The sequence below is a fragment of the Ursus americanus genome, chromosome 8, assembly GCF_024610735.1.
Source record: "Ursus americanus isolate L20-20 chromosome 8, mUrsAme1.1.p, whole genome shotgun sequence".
NCBI classification, from domain to species: domain Eukaryota; kingdom Metazoa; phylum Chordata; class Mammalia; order Carnivora; family Ursidae; genus Ursus; species Ursus americanus.
The window spans coordinates 25,406,800-25,425,069 of NC_142134.1; the positions used below are offsets into that span (position 1 = coordinate 25,406,800).

Here is an 18,270-nt window from a genome sequence, read left to right on the forward strand (position 1 = left end):
GGTGGGGCCAACACTTCTTACTGTGTACTTTTTATATCATTTTGATTTTGGAATCATGTATATACATATATATTTTAAAGTAGGTACACATATTTTTAAAGATTGAATTGAATTCTAAGAGTGGCAGTATGGTATCAGTTAAAATATTTGGCTGGGAATTGGAAGAACCAAATCTTCTACTGCCCTACTTGTACAGTTCAATATGTTATATGGGCCCCAGTTCCCTCATTTAGTTAAACAGAGGCCTTTGGATTAAGTAATCTCAAACACAGACGTTAAAAGGATAGGCTCTACATACCAGGATTTGTATCCTGGTTCTAAAACTTCAGAGCATGAAACCTTATCATTATCCTTCAATAGGGGAAATAGTCAATACCTATTTCATTGAGCTGTGGAGTGGATTAAATGGGTTAATACGTGTTAAGAACTTAGAACAGCACATGGTACACAAATAAGTGTTCTACGAGTGCTATAAATTCTGAATCACCCCGTCTAGTTATGCAATTCTTTGGTCTCTACCTATTAAAAGGAGGACTAATGCCCCAAATTTAAAACAGATGGCAGAATAAAGTTTGAGCTTTATTGAGATTTTTTTTTAAACTTTAGTAAAATACAGGTGGTCCTTGCTTTGCTACATTAATAGAAAGTCATGCATATCGGAAACATGAAAAGTGAGGACTGTGTAATAATGCTCTTTTGTGCAGACTATATTATCCTGATGTTCATAAACCATGATTTATAATAAAGAAAATGGAAGATAATTAAATGTCCAAAAATAAGGAAATGGTTAACTAACCAATGTTATATCTATCTGGTGAAATATTATGCAATCATATAAATTGATGTTTATTTAGTGTTTAATAACATGGAAAATATTTGTAAGAAAAGATGCAGAATACAAAATGGAATCTAATGTATAACCACTCCTATATAAATAAACAGTATAGTAAAAAAAAGACTGGGGGTGCCTGACTGGCTCTGTCTGTAGAGCATGTGACTCTTGATCTCAGGGTCATGAGTTCAAGCTCCACATTGGGTGTGGAGCCTACTTAAAAAAAAAAAAAAAAAAGTTTAACCAACAGTTACTTTGGGTAGTAGAATTACTACTTTCTAGTTTTTATTTTTTTTAATTTTCCAAAATGAAATGAAAATAAACTATTAATAGGTACAAAAATGCTATAGTATTTTTCCAGTGTACAATTACAAACTGTCAGTAAGATCAATCCAACAAAATCCTGATCAAGTTACTCTATCCTCCAAAAAATAAAATTAGAAATTAGACCTTAAAGGCTATCAAAACATTCTGTGCCATGGTACTGATCTTCTGATGGATTCTTTATAAGATAAATACCTAGACCAGCTCTCTCTATATATTATATAAAGCCACATTTCACTTTCTAGAATAATTTCATAAAACTACTCATTTTGTTTATATGTTTATATTTGTTTGTATGATTGTTTACAGGTTCAAGTCAAGAAAAGTATGTATCTCTTTTCAGCCCCCAAGACCACTGAGAGTTGGAAAAATAAATGGATGCTGAAATTATAATTTCAGAGCATTCTGCAGGTTTAGTTACTAGAAATCACAGAATTTTACAGGATGGAAGAGAATCACAAACAAAATAAACGAAGCTGAATCATCTTACCTTTAACAAAGACTATTACGTTTTCCTTATTATTTTCTAAATAAAAGTCCCTCTTATTCCTACTTCCTAGATTTCAAGTTTAGTATTTTACATTGTTCATAAAAATGCAAAAAGCTAACATTTTAAACTTCTACTCTTCCAAGTCTTACAATGAGGTTCTAGAGTATTATGATTAGATTCACTTTCTAGCAGTGGCCTCTGGGAATAGAGAATTAATAGGAAAGGGGCATGCTGGAACTTTCTGACATTTTGAAAATGTTCTACATCTTATTCTGGGTGGTGGTTACAAAGGTATCAAAAATCATCTGATTGAATACTTAAAGTCTGTACATTTTACTGTGTATAAGTTATACCTCCAAAAAATTCACTTCTAAATCACTGACATGTATACTTTCAAAATACCTAATATAAAAAATTCTGGAAGCTAAAGCTGCAAAGTATGTCTGTGTGTGTTATTAACAGGTGTTAAATCATGCTCCTACACAAAGATACAATTCCTAACAGGACTTCAGTTTATCACTATCAACACTGGACAACTGAACATATGACCAAATGTAAATATTAAGGTACACTCCTTTTTTGCCAAACACTCCACACACACACACACAAATCAAAACCAAACAGAAATCACACTCCCCCACACACATCAAAAACTAACCCCCAATGGTTAACTACCATATGGATTATAGACAGATTTACCCATAATATTTAATTCAAAAATCTTTCAAATTACAAAATTATACTTACTATTGCACATTTTCAATAATCTAAGTAATATAAAAGTCATCGCATTCTTTCATGTGCTGACTAGCTAAAGACAAAATTCTTTACCCTAAATTTTACTAGCTTAGAAATGGCTTCAGGGGGAAATAAAGAAACAAGCTTGGGTGAAGAAACACAAAAAAAACACCAAAAAAACCCAAACCAAGGAATTCCAGAAAGTGCAAGCATACCCAAAGGAAGCACAAGTAGAGCCTCAGCATCCTTCCCACAGTTCTTAGTGACACCACTACACGGAGAAAACACCCCCGGAGAAAAACCGGAGAGCCACTTTTGACAGAGAGAAACTTGCTGACACATGAAGGTGTGAGTAGAATACAACTTCAAACAAGCAGTTAAAAAAAACCATCAGCAAAACCCAAGACAAAGAAAAGCCTTGTTGTAAGAGGGAAATGCCTAAGCTTAAACAAGCAATACATACCCGTCTGTCGATCTTATCACCCTGCAAATTATACATTACAAATTACTCATAAATATTACTGCTTTAGAAAAATTTAAAAGTAGAAAAATCCCTCACAGATGGTCTCTACAAACCCACACCAATAATTTGGAACAGGACAGTTCTAATCTTTTATTACGTAACAATGCATCCACATTTTGGGGGAGAAAGGATCATTTTATAGCACTATGATGACTCAGAGTGGGAAGACACCACTATCTTGAGAATTTCTCATTATGCATTAATTGTGAAGACAATGTTAGAGCAAACTCTCTGGTGGCGGTGGTCAGTTAATCGCTATTTGGCTTAAGAGAAGCTGTTTTCAACAGACAGCAACATGAGAATGACAAGTATTAAATACATAAGGATATGAATATTTGGGGGTAGTTTTTTCAAGTCACTAAGAAATAAATGATAAATCAAAGACAAAATAAGCTTTCAATCTAAGTAAACAGATTTTAAACAACAAAGGGAGTGTACAACCCCCTTTTTACCATAGTTAATTCTTCATAATTCTTCACCTTTAATTTATAGCTTCCTGTGGATGACACTGATATCTCTTTAAAAGCTCACAATAAAACAATTCAGCGAGTGTGACAAGATTAAAAATTAAGAAGGACTCAGGACCTTATCACAGGGAGGGAGGCAGTGAAACTGGAAAATTCCAGAGGAAAGCAGAGTTTTAGACTTAAATGTATTTTTTACCCTGAGTGATTCTGAATGTTGGTGACTGTAGTTTTGCTAAAGAGCGATCCTGAACTATTCAACAGCAAGGCTGGTGTGGGGGGGAAATCATCCAAGAGTAAGTGGCATTCCTAAATACCTTTGCATCACACTTCAGTGAAGCTCTGCTGTTCTCGATAGGGGGCTAGAGGAATGCAGATAGTTACGTTTTTCTCTACTTACTGGCTAAATTATGTGCCGTAGGGTTTTGATGATTTGAGAGCTCATAAACATCAAGCACGATGGTTATATAAGTGATGGACTGGTATTCTACTTTTGTTTTCTGAAAGGGAGATCGATTAGTTTGGGAAGAGAAAGAGGAATGCACAGAGCTATGAACCACTTTGTTCTATGCCCTCTTATAAACTGACCCAAATTTGGCCACGGAGTAGAAGAAGAAAAGGACATGCAGGAACACAGTGGATGATGTAAAAGGAAACAGAAAGAAAAACAAAACACCTTTCTGTCCAGAATATGTGTTTCTATCATGAAGCAGATCTTAGTAACTATTTGGCAAAACCATTCATGTAAGAATATTGATTGCTTTCTCTCCACAAACTATTGCTGGTTACAATGAGCCAATGAGCAAATAAGTCCGTACCTCTTTCCTTTTTCATCTGCATCTACTAAGGATGTCCTTATATCCTTGTATCACTGACATAAAAATGTATAGCTGAGACTTTTCCCCCCTTAGAGAGTTCTACTCGCCACATTACCTGTGAAAGGATGTTGGTGCACTGCTGTAATAAAGAGACCGGAGGGTTGCCGATACTCGTAGCAAGTTGAACCCTGAGCAACTGTTCTTTTTGGGTAGCGTTTTCTTGCAAAGCATGGGCAAGGGCCACAGCAGCACACCAGTTTGAAAGTGAATCGGTAGAAAATAAACCTCCGCATAGTAACTGACCAGCTGAGACTGAGTTACCTGTTGCTACAAAGATGGCAGGGAGATGATAATAAAAAATTAAATGTTGTTTTACACACACACATAAATAGTATGAAATACTATTTTAAAATTTGTTAATTAGCAGTATTAAGTTACATTTGTAAAAGCCTGCTTTTCAAAAATGAAAGGTGATGAAAAAAGACCTTGGAAGAAGGGTAGCAGGACAAAGAAATATTAGAACCTTTTAGGCATCAAATTGATGAGATGATATTCCAGAAAATTACTATCTTAATTAAAAACTGTCTTTCTAAAGCAAATTCAAGGAAATGCCGTACTTTAAATATTCCACTACATCCAGTGTCCTTTATCATTTAGGATATATTTTACTATTAAAAGCTTGAGAGACTATTTACGTTTCAAAACAGAAATTAGAACAAAACTATTTACCATCAATAGTGGAAGGTAGAAGCGTTGACACAATTTCTCCTTGTCCTTTCTGGTTTTTATATAAGAAACACTGGAAACAGTAGAGAACAGCACAGCGCAGTACAAACGGTTGCCTTTCATTGACCATGGACATGAGAAGAACTACAATTGCCGGTCTGTTGCGTTTAAAAAGAAAAGAACAAAAAGAAACATTGCAACCCAAGTACACGAATCAATAACCAGCCATTGCTGCTGACTGAAGAACCATAACCAGAAGGCCAGCAAGTTACTGTTTCTATCTCCATTTCACAGGAACCATCCTGCAGCGGAGACAAGTGATCTGTTTGCTTAAGGCACAGAAGAGGAGGTACCTAAGCTCTAAGGACCACAAATTCTTTCAAAATAGCAACATGTTAGGGTTAGGCCGGTGATGGGTAGTAAGGAGGGCACGTATTGCATGGTGCACTGGGTGTTATGCGCAACTAATGAATCATCGAACTTTACATCAAAAACCAGGGATATACTGTATGGTGACTAACATAATAAAAAAATATTAAAAAAATAAAATAAAATAGCAACATGTTTATCTCGTCAGATAATGTCTAGTTTCAAAACATAGAGTTGAACTTCTTAAGAGAATAAGATGTATATACGAGATACGTGAAAAACCCAAAGTAAGTTTTGACTTCCTCAGAGGAATCGCAAGATTTCCCTTTTCCTACCTTGGTGGGTTTGAAGGTGCATTTACAGAAGCAAAGTAGTCTTGGTTTACTTGGTAGCCTCGAATAACTTCTGATACAGTATTAATTGTCTATTAAGGGGGGAAAAATAAACATTTAGAGAGAGAGAAAGTCAAGGAAGAAAACCTGTTTTCAAAAGAAGAAAATGTTATATCCTTCTGTTTTGCTTTTAAATGCCAAAATTCAGACACCAAAAAAAGCAGTGAAGGCATTATAATCTAACACTTTTTTGAAATAACATTCTAAAACATTAAATGCAGGCCTCTAATTAGAAATAACACCTGACTACAAGCTTTTAAAATATCAAAAAACTAAAATTAATAGTACTCTCTAAGAGACAGAATCTATTTCAACAAAACAAGGATGCTTTAGGATAAAATCAGAGGACAAATTTAAAATATAACAAATTAAAATTTCAATTTAAGGATGAAATTGAAAAAACCTCCAAGAAAATAGAATAAAAAGATAACTAGGTTCACAGAAAGTCCAACAATCTTTTAATGGAGTTGCAGACACAGAACATAAAAAAAATTATCAAGAAATATGAAAAACATTCTCAGAACTGAAGGACACCTGTCTACAGCTTGAAAGGGCCCAGTGAGTGCCAAAAATAATTGGGGAGGGGGAAAAAAAGAGTCTGTAGTAATGCATATCATCAGGATATTTCAGGAAACGAGAAAGAAAAGATCCCAAAAGTTTCTAGAGAAAAAAAATATTACATAAAACGGATTAAGATTAAAAATGGCTTCAGATTTTTTAACAGCAGCACTGAAATAATTATTCTGAAAGCTGAGTGTTATGATTCTCAACTCTGAATCCATACCTAGCCAAACATTAGAGTAACTCTGAAAATAAGAGAAATGACATCAAAGAACTAAAAACAAGTTCTCTTGCCATTTACCTTTTTCAGGAAGTTAAGTAAACTAAGATAATGAGCCAAAAAGTTGAGGGGGTAAAGACATGGCCTGCTAGCTAAGGGATTTAAGCCAAGAGAGAAGTAAAAGGAGATTCTAAGGGGCTGGTGAAAGTACCAGGACAAAAGATGTACACAGAAGGAGACAATAACCAGCCCATATTGGAGCAGGAGGACAGAAGGCTTCCAGAAAGAAAAATGCCTGGGATGGAAATGATGTTAGTTAAGCATGTGGTAGCACTAATATGCAGGCACACAGAAAATCAGTAAGATGAAAAAAGAACACTACTACAACTCAGAAAAGAAAAAGGGATACTTAAAAAAGGATATTATGGGCAACCCTATTGGGACCCCTCTCACTCTTGAGAGATTTTTCTGTATCTTCACTTAAACTACTACCGCTTAAAAAAAAAAAAAAAAAAAAAAAATATATATATATATATATATATATATATATATATATATATATATATATATATATATATATTAGGGGCCTGGCTTAGCAGGGAACAGTATTTATATAGTCATAAAATTATAAACCCTGATTACTGATTTAAACACAAATTACTGACGGAAGTAAAGTGAGAGGATTACACAAAGGAGAAGCAAGACTTAAGTGAGGAAGGAGTGAGGCTAAAGATAGTGGTTTTTGTTATAGAACTTTTATTATCATCTGTTCTTTTAATGTGCATGTGTTAATTTGAGAAAAATTTAAAAATAGTTTAAATAAACTCAACCTTTCTTTTCTTCAAACTCATTTCCTTTTCTTAACAGGTAGGAAACAAAAAATGCCAAACATCAGGGAAAAAGATTTTACAATTCTAGGAATATGTAAGACTACTCAAATCTCAAGTCTTACTTGACTAAGTCATACGGTTCTCAAAATTAAAAACATAAATCATACTGTGCACTCCTGTTGAATACAATAAATTTAATGAGAAATCTTGTAAGCTTTAACATTATTTATATACTATTAAACTTGAGGAATGAGTATACCTTCGGGGCTTAATACTGTCATCATTATGCTAATTACATTTTAGTAGGATCAATAAGGAATTTAACATATAAAAGTGGCTAACTTTTACTGTTTTTCCTTTAGCTGACATCTAATTCTTAGGATTCCCGATTTCAACTTCCACCGAGCAGCCCTGCCTCCGTGCGGTTTACCTCAGTCAGGATATCCGCAGGAACTCCGGTGGCCATGAGGATGGTGCACAGCTGCTGCAGTAAGCCGCACTGGAACATCGCTTTCTGGCAGCTACTGGTAGCACCTGGAGGGTTGGTGGGAGACACCAGTACACGAACAAGCTGTGGAAGAAAAGAGAAAACAAAATGTGTCTTTTAAAGATTTAAAAAGTCTTGAGGGACATCACCTGTATGAGCAAGAATACCTATGCGAAGGCTTCCCTCACCTCCTCAGCCAGATCTAGGTGCTCTTCCCTCCAGGCTCTCATGGCAACAACAGTTCTGTAACAGTGCACAGTACGTTATGCCATTTACTCTGCTTTGTCTCCTTCAGGTGATTGTGAACTCCCAGAGCACAGACTGCCTCAGTCATTTTTGTATTCCGAAGAACGAGCCCAGTATTTATAACATAGTTTATATTCAATAAATGAACGAATGAATGAATGAGTAGCAGGGTGGTATATTTCTTATCAAAGTAAAGGTGAACTACCTAATTATAGAGTAGATCTGAAAACGGAGTGGCTTGAGGTGTGATAAATTCCCCTTCAACTGGAGATACTTAAAGAGAGACTAAAACTAACAACTGAAGACATGGTAAGATTTATGCATTAGGGAAGGAGTTGGCCCCATTGATTGTTAATGCTAATTAAATCCTATGGCTCTATGATCAGTTTGAACTTGAACATGAAATCTGAGAAACATAAAAAATGTCATCCCAAACATGTTCAGCACAGTTAAATCTTCAAAATAATTGTATATATATCTTGTATTTTAAAACTAGACTCATGGGTCTATGTGTGTGCAAAGCCTTATATATTAAGATCAAATGGGAAAGTTATGATAATACTTTATTAAGAGGGTTGATTAAGGGTGCCTGGGTAGCTCAGTTGGTTGGACGTCTGCCTTTGGCTCAGGTCACGATCCTAGGGTCCTGGGATTGAGCCCCAAGTTGGGCTCCCTGCTCAACAGGGAGTCTGCCACTCCCTCTCCCCCGGCCCTCCCCAGCTCACGCTCTCTCTCTCTCTCCAATAATTAAATAAAATCTTAAAAAAAAAAAAGAGGGTTGATTAATACACTGATGTCACTAGAGAGAGGCTTTAGGATTACCTATTGGTTTAAATCCTTCGACCTTTCCAGTTAGGCCTCCATGGCTTTTGTTTTTTTAATTTATTCCCCTCTTACCCTTACATGAATACATATATATATATATACTTAAAGCAAATACCAAGCTAGATGTCTTTTCTCCCATAAATATTTCTATATGCATCTCTAACTAAAAAAGATTTTAAAAAACATAATCATCATGCCATTACTGTACCTAACAAAATCAACAATAATTACTTAATATAATCTAATAGCAGTTGGGTATCTTTATTGATGATGTAAAAAAAGAAAAAGCAATTATCAATTCTCTAGATGGCAGAGAAGTAGGAAAAGGTGATTGAAGAAGGAGGGACTACTTAATATAAGGATAAGAAAATAAGAGAAGACTTAATAACAACATTCAAATATGTAAAATACTATAAGGAATGGACTTGTATTTTCCCAGAGAGCAAAACAAAGGGGGAGTTTGTAGAAGTTGTATCAAGGCAGACTTTGCCTCATTATATGGATTAAGTTTTTAATAACTAGAATTACCCAAAAATGAAAAGGATTCTCTCATAAGGTAATGAGCTTCCTGAGAGTTGCTGGCAGTATCTGTCCAAAAAATGGTCTACAAGGGTATACATGCCTGTAGGAATAGGAGGCAGACTAGTCATAACACTATCATTTCAAGACAAAATTAAAATGTTTTATGACTAAAAAAATTTTTGAAAAGATGTTTCTCCCAAATTTAATCTGTAAAATCTGAATAAAATATCCTTAAGCACATTAATTTCAACTTACGGAATTTTTAATATCAATCATGATTTCAACTGCAATGATGAATAATTCCAGTTAGGACGTTATCTATCCAAATAGGACCGTTTACCACCATTTTTGATGCATTTTCATTTGGTGCATAATAGAGAACTGAAAGTACAAGCAACCCTACATAAGGCTATAAAGAAATAGCCCTGGAACAGGCTGAAAAGCAGACGATAACCTGCGGCCTATAAAATCATAAATGTATCAACTACTCAATTTTTGAGATGGAGAAGATATTAAAGTAAATTAAACTCAGCTTCTTTATTTAGACGTTTACAATCTTCAACATTTTATTCACTTTCTGTAAGTCAAGAATACTTGAAGAATCAACTTACTATGTACTTAGAATTTTTTTGCTGATACTCAGTACTCTAGTCCACATTTTTTTGGGGGTAAAATAGTACTTTACTTTTTAAACAGCGACACTTTCTTAAAAAATAATTCCTTACATCGTACCCTAAACTATAAAACACGAACGGACTCTTCCAATACTTTAAATTTTCACTGGTTGGCAGGATATATATATATGTTTTTGCACATCACCAGATCCCTTCACTCTGTCTAATCACATTTTGAAAGGTACTTCTCTAGAGGAATTTCCTTTATTAAGAAAGTGGTGTTGGGCAAAGATAGCAAGCTTACTACTTAGCATCCTATTTTGAAAGTATGAAAAACTAATAGAGTCTTGAAATATGTAATTCTGACACATGAAAATAGAAATGATGAAGGGGAGAGTATAAAATAGAAAGATTCTATCCATGTTCTCCCGTTAAATATTTTCCTAACCGTTCTTAGGAATATTCTATATAGGGTAACTATAATTTATTATCTAAATCGGGACAGTTTAGAAGTGAAAGAGGACACTGTTACAGTAATTACAAAATAATACCATCCCGGCAAAATGGGGCATCTGGTCACCCTAATTATCAATCAACCCTACACAGCCAATTCCCAGGGCATGCAGCAGTATTCAGACTCTAATTACTAGAGAAACTATCCATCTAGTTTTGAGGAAAACAACTTCAGGAAGGCAGGCACAATTCAGAGATATTCAAAGACCCATAAGAATCACCAGGGAGTCAGTAAGTTGGGAGGCTAGTGTATAAACTAGAGGATTGAGAAGGAATAATAAAGGAATAAGTAAGTAAAATACTTCAAAGAATTTCATAAATTCTCTGATGCAGAAGTCATTTGGGATCCTACTGTCTTCACTTTTACTATCCATCACCACTAAGCTTTCACCGTAAAGCCTAAATAAAATTACAGGTGATGTGTCGGTTTAACCCATATCAGATTTAAAACAGTTTATTAATCTTTGGGGGCAGGCACATTATCATTCATTTCCTAGCAGTCAGTTCCTAGATCCCAGTAAATGTTTACTGAATGAATTTATGTGCTGAACATAGTATTCTGAACATTAAAGCCTTAATTGAAGAAAGCAGATTTAAAAAATTCAAATGAACACTCTTATTATTCCCTGGGTATAAAACTCATCAGGACATTCTATGTTTGGATTTGCTTTAAAATAATCCAGCAGGGCAAGAAAGGGGAATAAAAGGTGAAACAACATTGCCGGATGTTAACAATTACTGAAGCTGAGTGATGGGTGTATGTAATGGGGGTTGGGAGAGGAGGCTAATGGCCGAGGATCTCTGAGCATAACTGCAAATCTTCATATTAAAAGGTTTTTTTTCAAGCCCATGTGAAACCAGCTCAATATCCTAGATTTATCAAACACAAGCAATTTTCTTTTCTTTGAAAGGAACATTGTCAAAATTCTTATCACATTTATGTCTAACTACAGTATACCTGTAGCATTACGTGCAGGTTAGTCACTTTCTGTGCAGACCAGCCAGAATTTTCATCTCCAACATGAAACCAAGGTTTCATACGTTGAATATATGAGCCTTCTTTAAAAAAATTTTGATTGGAATTGTTGTTTTTTAACAAGTTTTGGAGCAAAATCAGACAATCTTCCACTACTATACCTGGGAAAAGAATGTAAAATGGAAGTGTTAAGGCTGATAAAACCCGAAGGAAAATTCAATCCGCAAACACTTTTTGCAGGGGGAGGGGGGGCAAAGGAAGAGGGGGAGAATCTTTTTTTTTCTTTTTTTGAAGATTTTATTTATTTTAGAGACAGAGTCATGCACATGCGTGCCTGTGTGCAGGGGAGGAGCAAAGGGGGAGAGAGAGGGACCAGCAGATTTCACTCCATGCTGAGCTCAGAGCCCCAGGGGGGGGCTCAATCTCATGACCCTGATATCATGACCGAGCTTGAGCCGAAATCAAGAGTCCGACACTTAACTGACTGAGTCACCCAGATCCCCTCCACCAAACACTTTTAAAAAGACAAATCTCCAAGCTCAGCATTTCTTCACTACGGCAAGGAAGAAAGCCTACTCTGACTCCTGATGACCACAGGCCACAAGTTGTGTGGTCTTTCTCAGGTCTCCACTGAGCTCTTGACCACTCTGTTCTACTACCCACTCACCTCTGAAACTTATATTTTTTCTTCAGATCCCAGATTAAACATCAAGACCTGATGACCAGGCTAGTATCACCAGCTACATGTTTTCACAAAAGCCTGCTCCTTTTATTATGCAGTATCTGTCTTCTCCACTAGATTATAATTCATAAAGACAGGAATGTGAATGCCCTCCTAGGCTACAGGGACTTACTCTATGTCCTCAGAGTAAGAGACAGAGACAAGATATCAGATCTATAAATATCAGGTCACTATTAGATGTCCGTTGAATGAATCAACCACATCTTATTTAATCTCTAAGAAGCACCTAACATCATTGTCTTGATGTCCTGCCTTGAAACTTCCTCTTCCCTTGGTTTCTAAAACACTAACTACTCTCTCTTCATTTTCCTTACAGATCTCTGGCCACTCCTCAGGCTTCCTGTCCTTCCTGGTTCCTGTTCTCCATTTATTCCTATCTCTGCTTACAACATACTATTCTACAGGGTACTTTCATCTGCACTACAGCTTACACTGTTATCATGGCTTAAAGCTTGCCAAGTGATCTCTACTTTACTAAGTGCTAGTTTGATTAAAGATGTGTTTCTTCTGTTAAAAATATGATTGATACTAGATGTTCACAGCTAGTAGGTTCCTCTGTATGGTACACACTTTTACTCCTACTAGTTGGGCTTTATGTTTACAAAAATCAGTTGCTCTTTTTATTTTTTTTAATTAACAGACTTTATTTTGGGGGCACCTGGCTGGCTCAGTTGCAAGAGCATACGACTGTTGATCTTAGGGTCGTTTGAGTTCAAGACCTTTGTTGAGTGTAGAGATCACTTAAATAAATAAAACTTAAAAAAAAAAAAAGACTTTATTTTTTAGAGCAGCTTAACAGTGTTTTGTAGAGAAATTTTTAACGTTAACGAAGTCCCATGTATCGACTTTTTCTTTCATGGATCATGCCTTTGGTATGGTATCTAAGAGAAAATTACTTTTGTAATTTACAAATCAACCATGCTATTGCACTAGTTATTAATTAACTATTATATAAATTGCCAAATAACAGTCCCCCCTTATCTGCAGTTTCATTTTCTGAGGTCTCACTTATCTGTGATCAAGTGCAGTCCAGAAGCAGATGGTCCTCCTCCTGATTTAGTGTCAGAAGGTTAATAATAGTAGCCTAATGCTACGTCACAATGCGTCATTCAACTTACTCCATCTCATCACATAGACATTTTATCATTTCACATCATCACGAGAAGCAAGGTGAGTACAGCACAATATTTTCAGAAACAGAGAGAATAAAATCACATTCATACAACTTTAATTACAGTATATTGTTACAATTGTTCTATTTTATTATTAGTTGTTGTTAATCTCTTACTGTGCCTAATTTATAAATTAAACTTTATCATAGGTATGTATGTATAGGAAAAAACACTGTATATATAGGGTTTGGTACTATCTATGATTTCAGGCACCCACTGGGGGTCTTGGAATGTATTCCCTATAGATATGAGCGAATGACTATATAATAACAGAGCTATTTTTTTTTTTTAAGATTTTATTTATTTATTCGACAGAGATAGAGACAGCCAGCGAGAGAGGGAACACAAGCAGGGGGAGTGGGAGAGGAAGAAGCAGGCTCATAGCGGAGGAGCCTGATGTGGGGCTCGATCCCAGAACACTGGGATCACGCCCTGAGCAGAAGGCAGACGCTTAACCGCTGTGCCACCCAGGCGCCCCATAACAGAGCTATTTTTATAAAAACTAAGTCTTTGGCAAAACTCAATGAAAGCAAGTCATTAAGAATAGCTGTTGTTATACATAGTAATGCAAGTCTAAAAAACAAGTAATTGTAAAAACCCATAAAGATCTTGCACTTCAAAGAAATCAAAAAGCAAATCCTACATGATGTATTGTAGATGTGATGTAAGAAAGATGCAGAAAGATGATGGAAAAACTTCAACTCCAATCAGTCGACCCCTATTCGAAGAAAAGATTCTGGCCCTAACTCAAAAGATCAGTATATCAATGCGTATTTTTAAAAAATTACTACATTTAACTTGAAATAAAATGCTTAAGGTGCATATAAAAACCTCTGATTTAACCAGTCCTGATCTCTCCAAATTAGAGGCTTTCTTACCTCATGCTGCTGAACCATGTGGATCCTCACCTCCTAAGGAGGATCCACTGAATCTGTCTCTTATTCAGGACCAGAAATCTCCATTAAATAAGATCTGCCATTAGGACCATCTGAAGGCTCTGGAGGAAACAGAATGTCAAAGCCCTCACAATAACTGGCAGGCCTTCCCTCCACTGTGCAAAGTGAATTCTAGAGCTTTGAAGGCCAGCAATAGTTACAAGGAGTCACTGGAACTTATCTTAGCAATCCTAAAGACTAGCTAATTCTACCTTTCCTTAAAATTCTGTTTTCCTTGGTCATCTCTGAAAATACATACGTCGCTATCACCTATGCACTTCCATTTTCTCATCTTAGAATGCTTTATCTCCTTTCAAACTCTTTCAACATGCTACCTCAAACTCCCAAATACTGGTTAATAAAACCTACTATACCCTCAATCACTTCATGAAATGTTTTTTATTTTTTTTAAGATTTATTTATTTATTTTGGAGAGAGAGAGCTCACACAAGCAGGGGGAGGGGCAGAGAGAGGGGGAGAAGCAGACTCCCCACTGAGCAGGGAGCACGATGTAGGACTCAATCCCAAGACCCCAGGATCATGACCTGAGCCAAAGGCAGATGCTTAACTGACTGAGCCACCCAGTGCCCTGAAATGTATTTTTCTTTGAAGAAGCTGCCTTCGGTGCCTGGGTGGCTCAGTCGGTTAAGCATCTGCCTTCAGCTCAGGTCATGATCTCAGGGCCTGGGATCAAGCCCCACAGTGGGCTCCCTGCTCATCAGGGAGCCTGCTTCTCCATCTCCCTCTGCCGCTCCCCCTGCTTGTGCTCTCTATCAAATAAATAAATAAAATCTTAAAAAAAAAATAAAGAAGCTGCCTTACCCTGTAACATTCTGAAGTGCAGGCAGTTCATGCTCTCAATCCCATGTACCTTAGGGTCAGAATGTGGAATCTATGATCCTCCCAGCCCAGTGTACTTTCCAGAGACCATAGTTCCTCTGCCTTCTCATAAGATCTCCTGTTTCCTTGAGGATCAGGCCATCTGCCATACCATCTCTTACCACTCCTCATCGCAGTTATGTAACAACACCGTGGTCACTACTCTGTTCACTGAAAGCATCGCTGGCATCTTGCTCAACATCTTTCTCGACTTCCTGCTGTCACTCTTGATTTCAAAAAAATCCATTTAATACCTGGACTTCTCAGTTCCTTGGCCTCATCTTCAGAGAAAATTCTTACTCCGTTATAAAAACCTCCCATCTTTCCCGCTAAGTATTCTCAACATATCTGTTCTATGGTTTCCCTGAGACTTTCAACCCATCAACAAGTCTTCTTTCTTCCTTTTTAGGACCCCCTCTGTCTTTCCTTTCTTCCCTATCTGACTTAGATTATATAGATCTTCATTTCTTCACTCTGTAGATAATAAACTAAGTTCTCTCATCTTAGTGTCTTTTCATAGCACCTTCTTGGAAAACATATAATTCTGTGAAAAATTAACTGCTTGGTTTTTTTCCTCTATAGCACCTAGGCAGCTGAGTACTGGAAAGGAGTGGGGAAACAGAATCACCTAATCAAGCAGTCTGCAGTGCTGTAAAATCACAGTGAAAACCCTCAATGAGGCTTTTATCCCTGCCTGGAAATCTTCCTAATTACAAGAGTCAACTAGCTCTCCTATTCTCCAAAAGACTTTTTACCTTCTTCATAATTCTTAACTGTGTCCTCCTCTTTCACTTTTAGCATATGACTCTATTTTCAATTCAACTTCCTACCACCAGCTCTGAAAAAGGACCTACATCTCCACCTGTGCCTTCCCCATTATGATGGAAGATGTGCTTCTTTTCCTATCTTAAAAACCAACTCCTACCCCCTACTACTCTGGATTCCATTCCTTCCTCATTTTTTAGGTATTATGTATCACTGACTGATCATCCTCTCTCTTCCTATATCCTCCCTCTTCTCAACCTGCTTATATTGGTTGCAGTCTCTCTCATTTTAAAGAAAAAACCCTCATAGATTAAAGAAGAAGAATAATCTGATGATCTCCATAGATAGAAAAAAATCCACTAAAATTGAAGATTCATTCACGATAAAAACTCTTAGCAAAAATCAAACTTTAGTATTCTCATGAAAGTCAGCAACATTCAACTCTGTATTAAAGATTCTAATTAGCACAATAAGACAAAAAAGAAAAGTGTCAGAATTAAAAAGGAAGAAAAACGATCACTTTTATAAGTAGAAAATAGGATTGTTTACACAGAAAGCCCAATTAGAACTAATGGTTTAATAAGGTGGTTGGACACAAAATCAACATAGAAAAATCAAGTAATGACCAGTTTGAGAATGTAACAGAAAAAGATCCCATTCATATGGTAACAAAAACGGTAAGATGTCTAGGAATCAATCTAATAAAAAAAGGTGTAACACTCTTTTGTTCAACATTATAAAACATGACTCAAAGATCTAAAAAAAAAATCTGAATAAATTAAGAGATAGACCTGGGTTCATGAATGGGAAAAGTCAATACACAAAGATGATAATTCTCCTTAAATTAATCTGTAAACCCAATATATTTCCAATCAAAATTCAAACGGGGGGGGGGGCCTGGCTGGCTCATCAGTAGAGTATGTGACTCTTGATCTTGGGGTTCTAAGTCTGAGATCCGCACTGGGTTCAGAGGTTACTTAAAAAAAATACATATATACATATATTTATTTTTAATATACAAACTTGATTAGCAAACAAATTTCATTCAAATAAACAACAAAAGGGAAAGGCGTGTTAACACAATTGAGAAGAGGGCTTCAGAATTCATTCAGATGACCAAAATATATTTCTCAGCTACTTGATCTTCATTCACAGTTTCTGAAAACCCTTCAGAGCCATAAAGGTGAAATGGGTATCCTGCTATTAATGAAGGTGATTTTGGGACCCCACCCAAAGGCGGGTGCTGGTTGCCAGGAGGACCAACCATGTGACTATAGGGTTGGAACTTTCAGTCCCCCCCAGGAATTCTCCCCACTTCCAGGAAGGAGGGAGAGGCTAGAGGCTGAACCAGCTAATGGCCAATGACTTAGTCAATCATGAATTTTTAATGAAGATTCCATAAATACCCAAGAGGACAGTTTTTTGCTCCTTTGCAGAGAGCCTCCACACTTGGGGAACCAGAATGCTTCCACGTGTCATTAAGCTGGGACCCAAGCTTCGCAAGGACAGAAGCTTCTTTGTTTAGGACCTCTCCCTGTGTATTTCCTCATCTGGCTGTTGATTCATATTCTTTAATAAACTGGTAAACATGTGTTTCTCTGAATTCTGTGAAGTAGGTCAAAAGCACAGGTAACAGCCTGGGGCTTGTGATTGGCATCTGAAGGGGGAGGGTGGAGGGCAGTCTTGTAGGACTCAACCCTCAACCTATGGAATCTGATGCTATCTGTGGATAGACAGTGTCAGAACTGAGTTGAATTCTCAAATACCCTGCTGGTATCTAACACTGGAATTGGATCCGGGAACCAAACAATATAAAAGATTTTTCCTATATTCTAATAGATAAGAGATTATTATGAGGTTTAGTAATTTAAAAAGTATGTTTTTAGTGCAGCGTGTGACAAATGGAACAGAACAGAGTACTCAGAAAGAGACCTTCACACACATGGATGTTTGACTACAAATCTCACACCATCATTCAAATGCAAAACCCATATTAATTAAATGTAGAAGACAAAACTGAAAAGCCTTTAGTAGAAGAAAATGATGAAAACACTCTTTACAACCTTGAGGTAGAGAGAAATTTTTAAAATAAGACACAAAAGCATAAACTATTTTTAAAAAGCCAATAAATGAGGGTGCCTGGGTGGCTCAGTGGGTTAAGCATCTGACTTCAGCTCAAGTCATGATCTCAGGGTCCGGGGAATGAGCCCCACATTGGGCTCTGTGCTCAGTGGGGAGTCTGCTTGTCCCTCTGCCCCTCCCTCTCTCACTCTCTCTCAAATAAATAAATATTTTTAAAAATACAAT

At 36.5% G+C, this 18,270-nt stretch overlaps 1 protein-coding gene across 2 annotated transcripts in view; it reads right to left on the minus strand.

The window, feature by feature from the left end:
- The window catches only part of USO1 (USO1 vesicle transport factor), an 87,569-nt gene that overhangs the window by 16,387 nt on the left and 52,912 nt on the right, over positions 1 to 18,270 (minus strand). Inside the window, exons 9-14 of one of the 2 annotated variants that reach the window (XM_045789693.2) lie at positions 11,453 to 11,631; positions 7,718 to 7,858; positions 5,620 to 5,708; positions 4,919 to 5,073; positions 4,305 to 4,516; positions 2,848 to 2,868 (exon numbers count right to left, since the gene is read on the minus strand). In XM_045789693.2, the coding sequence (XP_045645649.1) occupies positions 2,848 to 2,868; positions 4,305 to 4,516; positions 4,919 to 5,073; positions 5,620 to 5,708; positions 7,718 to 7,858; positions 11,453 to 11,631 (797 nt within the window). The remainder of the gene's footprint in view (positions 1 to 2,847; positions 2,869 to 4,304; positions 4,517 to 4,918; positions 5,074 to 5,619; positions 5,709 to 7,717; positions 7,859 to 11,452; positions 11,632 to 18,270) is intronic. The other variant, XM_045789711.2, reaches the window with a different exon arrangement.